We start from the raw sequence: 6,584 nt of genomic DNA on the forward strand, positions 1-6,584 counted from the left end.
TGGAAACTAATCCAGAATGTGGCAGCTGGACTGGTGACTGGGAGTGGCCGCTGAGACGACATAACACCAGTCCTGAAAGACCTACATTGGTCCCAGTACGTTTCAAAGCACAATTCAAAGTGTTGGTGCTGACCTTGAAAGCCCTAAACGGCCTCGGCCCAGTATACCTGAAGGAGCGTCTCCACCCCCATCGTTCTGCCTGGACACTGAGGTCCAGCACCGAGGGCCTTCTGGCAGTTCCCTCGCTGCGAGAAGCCAAGTTACAGGGAACCAGGCAGAGGGCCTTCTCGGTGGTGGTTCCTGCCTTGTGGAATGCCCTCCCACCAGATATCAAAGAAATAAACAACTATCTCACTTTTATAAGACATCTGAAGGCAGCCCTGTTTAGGGAAGTTTTTAATGTTTGAAGTTGTATTCTGTTTTTAATGTTCTGTTGAAAGCCGCGGGTTTCACCGTTTACTGTTACGGCTTGGTCTCTCCCACAAACGCGAGACTGTGGCTGTTAATTATTTCAGATTTATTGCTAAAACAACAAACTAGGACGGAGCTCCTCTACTCATCCTCCTCCCCGTTTCCGTTTTTTGTTTAACCTGTAAAGCACATTTCAAGCTCACCCTTTCCCTCAAAGACTTCTGGAGATGGCAGTTTGCCAAAGGTTGCTGGGAATTTCAACCTGGAGGATGGGTTGGTGGGTTTAAACTGCAGTGCCCAGAGTGCTTTGGGGGGAAAGGATGTTGCTTGCAACATAGTCTCCCCAATCAAATGCTCTCCCTTCTACACTCCATTAGTATGGGGTGGGGCCGAGGAGTGGTTTGTGGCAGAGGCAAGGCATGTTCCCTGCAGCAGAAGACTTAGGAAGGGGCTGGTTAAACGAGACTGTATTTCCACCCTCATTCCATCCACTCATGGCTTCTAAATGTTTCAACATGGAAAGTGGGGAGTAAATAGACAGTGCCTCTAGTGGGGCAGTGAGCAAGTGACATGAAGAAGGCCCATTCCTCCCACGAAGTCCTGAGATTGCCTGGCTCAGCCTCTTGAAGAACCACCATTCAATGCCTGGTTCCTGCCTTTTCTCTGTAACCCTTGCACCCAGGGCTAGCCCAAAGTGGTGGCAGATCTCCTAGTACTGATTTCCTGTTCTTCATTCACACATTTTTTCCGTGTGTGTGTGAACGTGCGTGCCATTTTGCAGTTTGCCTCAGGGGCCGAAATACCTTGGGCAGGCCCTTCCTACACCAACTGATGCTGCTGGGCTACAACTCCCATACATCCCATCCATATAATTTCATTTATTTATGCATTTATTTTGCTTATTCATTTATGTGCTGAATCAAAACAATAACACAGATGGCAAGGTGAACTTGCAGTTAATGTTTACTTATTTGCAGCTATTAAAAAGTACTTTACAACCTAAAGTTACAGAATTGTGCACAGTAAACAAAGTGAAATAAACAACAGAAGTAAAGGCAATGATTGTGATCATTATTCCATAAAGGAAAAGCCTTCTTAAAACAGGATTGCCTTGGTCTTGAATTGGTCTTAGAAATTATGGGCATAGCCAAGGCGCCAAATAAATCATACAGCAACAATGAAACCGAAGGTTCCTGCAGAAACTATTGCAGACTGAGGATTAAGTTTCGTATTTCTTCTCGCTTATTTTCCACTCTTGAGTCAGGAAACCAGTCTGTTAAATTCATTGGTGTGTCGAAGCTTAGAATGGGAGTCTCAAAAAAGCTCTCCGCATATTGTAGCACATAAATTCCGCAATCGCTATTGTTGTATTGTTGTGGCACTTCCAGGTATAAACATCTCACAACATGTTCAGAGAAACTTCTTTTGGTACCTCTCCTGACTTCCCACTCTAACTCCAGCCATTCCTGAAGTATTTGGAAAATATGTGATGGGAAGGGGCCCCTAAATGAATTCATGAGCAGAATACAAGGCTGTTTGCAAATAGCAGAAAATTTAACTTTCTTAGAGTATGGATTGCGCTCGTATACAGGCTTCATTAAGCCTGGGAAACAGATAACAGCTAAGACCCAATGTTCATCTTCATTGATGGGAACAAAAACAAAATCTTTTTCAAAGATATCAACATCTTGTGTCCATCCTTTCACTCGCCTTTGCCATTGCTGCTCAATTGTGGGTTGTGAGGTCTCTGGAAAATTTCTACTCTCCTTCTCACTAAGGAATGTGTAAAAAAAGCAACTGAACACATGAGTTCTTTCAGCATCTTCTTTTTTCAATTTTTCAAGCACCAGATATTTCAAATAAAAATCAATGATTGCGTCGTTTAAATATTCCCCTTCATCTAAGCACTCAAGATCCTTATTGGTCACAACAACCCCTCCCATTGCAGGAGGCGGGGGATAAACGATTCTCTGTGCAGAGCCTGACAACTCAGATTCATCATCACTGTCATCAAGGACCTGGGACTGTGTTTTTTTCTGCAGCTGCCTTTTGGATTTCGGGATGGGTTTGGTTTTTTTTCCTCTAGAGGTGTCTTCAAGGGGTTTTCGAAAGGCCTTAAGCACACTATTTACTTTTTTAGACGTCATTTTCACACAGAAATCAGGAATGTTGTTCGTATCACCAATATTAGTGATCATTGCTTCAATTATTAAATGTGTATCAGGATCATAGCAGAAATCAACAATTAAAATGATTTCTCGTTTTTTAGGATTTGTGGCATTACGGCATTTCCAGACATTAGCTTCCTTCCTGTTCCGCTTCATTTGGGATTCCAGTTTTTGATAGGCAGCAGCTGTAGTTCGCAGGAAAGATACAAATTGGTTGCGTGTAAATCCATATGTCCACTTGGTAATTTCAGCTGCCTTTAAATGAATACCCCTAGGGCCTTTTTCCAGGTTTATCTTGATAGAATTGAAAGAAAAAGTTACAGTCTCCACCAGTGTTCTTTTTAGGGCTCCTACTATTATCTTTCCACAATCCAGCTTATCATGTTTGTAGGACTTCTGATGTAAAGGTTCAACATCTGTTTTTTTGGAGAGAGCTTTGCGATGCTTTACTTGAGCCTTCGACACACATTTGTCATGTGGTCTTTTCCTGCTAGCTGTTCTTGCTTTTTCAGTTCTGTTACTCCTGCCAGCCTTATCTTCCTCTTCACCACCACTGAATATGGAGGTCTGATCATTTAGTTTGGATGCAGTTGCCCCCCTGCAGTTGTCTTCTGGTGCTTTTGTAGTGCGTGGGCAAACTGTGGAGCGGGTCTTCTTAATGTTAGGAGGACATTGTTTTCTTTGTGCTGCTGTTTTCACAACAGTTGTTTTTGCGTGAGTGCCAGGATGGCAGCTGGCCTGTTCTACTGTTGCAGAGCAAGGAGCATTCTGAACATTTTCACTTCTTTTCTTCTTTCGTTTCAGCATGGCGGGTCCAATCAAAGAAGCGCCTCTGGCACCTATTGGGAAAACATCACTTTTTAAAATCACCATTTGGACAGAAAGTTCCCCCACTCACTCACACATTGGCTTTATCTTTCTCCCACCATTGTTCCTTTCCTTGCTTGCTGCACCTGAGGCTGACTTAGCACTCAAGGAGAAGGGCAGTAAGGGATGGTGGATGGAAACAGAAATGGCCCCTGCTCAACTGTCCCTCACAAACCAGTTACCAAATTGGGCCTGTAATGGAGGGGGGCAAGGGGTGTAGGAAGGGGTGGGTGGGAGCGGAACGCCCCGGGTGACATTCGGTGCACCGCCCGCCCATGGCTCCCAATCCTACCCCAAGCCGTTGGGGGAAGAGGGGGAGCTGCGCCGCTTTGCTGGCAGCATCCCCCTCCCCCTTCATTTTGACAGCTTGGGAGAGGCTTGGGAGTCGTGGGCAGGTGGTGCACCGAATTTCCGCCATGGGTGGCTCGCTATGCCCTCGGCTGCAGGGCGCACGCACCACTCTAGGCACCAGAGCAGCTGTCCCGCATCTGGGAGCACACCCTCCACACCACCTGCCCTGGGCAACACAGGTATATGCTCTGCCGCTGGAGCGGGGCGGGGGGAGAAGGTGGAGCAGATTAGAAGCATCAGCTCCCTTCCTCCCCAGCCTGCCTTCCTTTATTGCGTCCAACATAAACAACAGCCCTGCAAGTTGTCCCAAAGAGACCCGAGAAGGAGTCCAGGGCAGACATGCTGGCTCCCTTTTTCTGGCTGCTTCACTGCCCGGCACTTAAAGGCAGGGGTGCAGGGATGTTGTGTGGGTTTCTGGCACCTGGGGCGGGCCAGCTGCTGTCACTGCCAAAGCGCCCCCTGGAGCCAAGTGGGGGTGCACCACGCTACCTGCCTGCCCCTGCTGGGGGTTGTTCAGCCAACTGCCATGGGCCTTGGTGGGCAAATCTTCCCAATGCCCACAGGGAGGAGTGCTGGGCTGGGCCATGCTGGGGGCATCCCTTGCCCACCTCCCTCCCTCCATGCCTGCTCACCGTGGGCCTGGGCTGCTCTTCCACCTTTGCCATGGTGGGATAATAATAATAATAATAATAATAATAATAATAATAATAATAATAATATTTTTTATTTATATCCCGCCCTCCCCAGCGAGGCCAGGCTCAGGGCGGCTAATATCAAAATATATAATACTGTACACTAAAACATTGTCAAACAATTGATTAAAATACAGCTTAAAATTACATTAAAAGCAAAATAGAAGCATATGGCAACCCACGAATTATAACTGTGGGGTTGTGCCCCTCAGAATTTTGCCCCCAGGGCCATGCCCCCCTTCCCAATGCTAGAAAGAATCCACTTGACCAGTTGCCAAGTCACCAGAGCAATAAATAAATACATTTTGCCACTTTGTACAGCTAGATTCTGCGCACTCACTCAACACAATCCTCGACTACACAATCCCTGCTGTGTTTGGCTCACGTTTCTGGTGAAGTCCAGTGGGTGCCCTGCAAGAATATAAAATACAGCCCTGAGATTGATCTGCTAACCCCTGAGGCATAACCCTGGCTCTTAACCAAAGCTTTGCCCTCAGACTTAACCCCAACAGCTCCAGATGTTGTTGGACTACAATTTCCATCAACCCTGGCCAATGGCTTTGCCTGCTAGGGCTGCTGTGAGTTGTAATTCAACAACAACTTTCACCCAAATAAAATTGTAGCAATTACTTCAATGTCATACCCTGAGCTTCATGTAGGGTTGCCCTATTTCAAAAAGTGAAAATCCGAACACAAAAGGTTGTTGAGCCAAAAAATCAACACTTCCAAGGTGGGCTCAATATGGCTGGGTTTCCCCAGACACTTTTTGAAAATTCTGCATGGATGCCGATTTTGGCAGACAAATCCTGGCTATGTCTGGGAAATTCCAAGTGTATGGCAGCCCTTCTTCATGGCGGAGTGAGGATTGGAACACAAAGACCCACCCCAACCCCACAGCATGCATATGCAAAACAAATTGATCAGTACTAATACTAATGAATAAATTACCTTCATTAGTAACACATTCTGGTGTGTCTGCAGGATAGCAGCACAAGCACCTCTGTGTCAAGAAGCTTCATGAATTTCCTTCCTTAGAAGTAATAGCGGTTAAAAGGCTAATAGAGAAAATGAATGGCCAGCATACCAGGATCTAGTAACGAGAGAGCATGGTAAAGTGAAACTAAGATCATATGAAGAGATAAAAACCTTTTGCAATAGCTGGTTACAATATTATCAGATAGCACACATCTTTAGCCAAGACAAGAAAATAGGATTCGAACAAAAAACCTCAAAACTGCAAAGTGAACTTATTCAACCAAGCAAGAAAATCATCTCTAGAATGTATAATTTACTTCTTGAATGGGAAATGAAAGATGAGATTATAAAAGAAATGACCATTAAAGGGTCGCAAGATATAGGCCAGACAATCCAGCTGAATAGATGGAAAAGGTTGTGGAAAACAGATATAAATTTTACAGCTTGCTATCTAGCAAAAGAAGGGACGCGGGTGGCGCTGTGGGTTAAACCACAGAGCCTAGGACTTGCCGACCAGAAGGTCAGCAGTTCGAATCCCCGCGACAGGGTGAGCTCCTGTTGCTCAGTCCCTGCTCCTGCCAACCTAGCAGTTCGAAAGCACGTCAAAGTGCAAGTAGATAATTAGTACAGCTCCGGCAGGAAGGTAAACGGCCTTTCCGTGCGCTGCTCTGGTTCACCAGAAGTGGCTTAGTCATGCTGGCCACATGACCTGGAAGCTGTACGCCGTCTCCCTCGGCCAATAAAGCGAGATGAGCGCCGCAACCCCAGAGTCGGCCACGACTGGACCTAATGCTTAGGAGTCCCTTTACCCTTTATCTAGTAAAAGAAAATATAATTAAAATGTGTTATGGATATCTCACCCCAGTAAAATTAGCAAAAATTTATAAAAAGCACCCAAATCTCTGCAAGAAAGTGCAAGAAAGAGGTGGGGACATTATACCCTATGTGGTGGGGGTGTAAGGTGGTAAGACAATTTTGGAACGACATACATGAGGAGATCAAAAAGATCCTCAGGAGCTCTATTTCAAAAAACAACAACCCCCAGAGTCATACTTACTGAGTTTATTAACAAACGACATACCCAAGGACAAAAGGAATATATTTTTGTATATAACTGCAG

The 6,584-nt window shown here is 45.6% G+C and overlaps 1 protein-coding gene across 1 annotated transcript; it reads right to left on the reverse strand.

The window, feature by feature from the left end:
* Positions 1-1,613: 1,613 nt before the first annotated feature.
* LOC310697890 (sentrin-specific protease 6-like) lies at positions 1,614-5,293 on the reverse strand (the record flags this gene model as incomplete). Its single annotated transcript, XM_083484494.1, has 2 exons — positions 4,830-5,293; positions 1,614-3,418 (listed from the first exon to the last, which is right to left on the reverse strand). Exon 2 carries the CDS (start codon positions 3,384-3,386, stop codon positions 1,614-1,616), a length of 1,773 nt encoding a protein of 590 aa, XP_083340620.1. The 5' UTR covers positions 3,387-3,418; positions 4,830-5,293.
* Between the last annotated feature and the right edge of the window lie 1,291 nt (positions 5,294-6,584).

This window comes from Podarcis liolepis, assembly GCF_965112155.1.
Source record: "Podarcis liolepis genome assembly, chromosome: Z".
Taxonomy (NCBI): domain Eukaryota; kingdom Metazoa; phylum Chordata; class Lepidosauria; order Squamata; family Lacertidae; genus Podarcis; species Podarcis liolepis.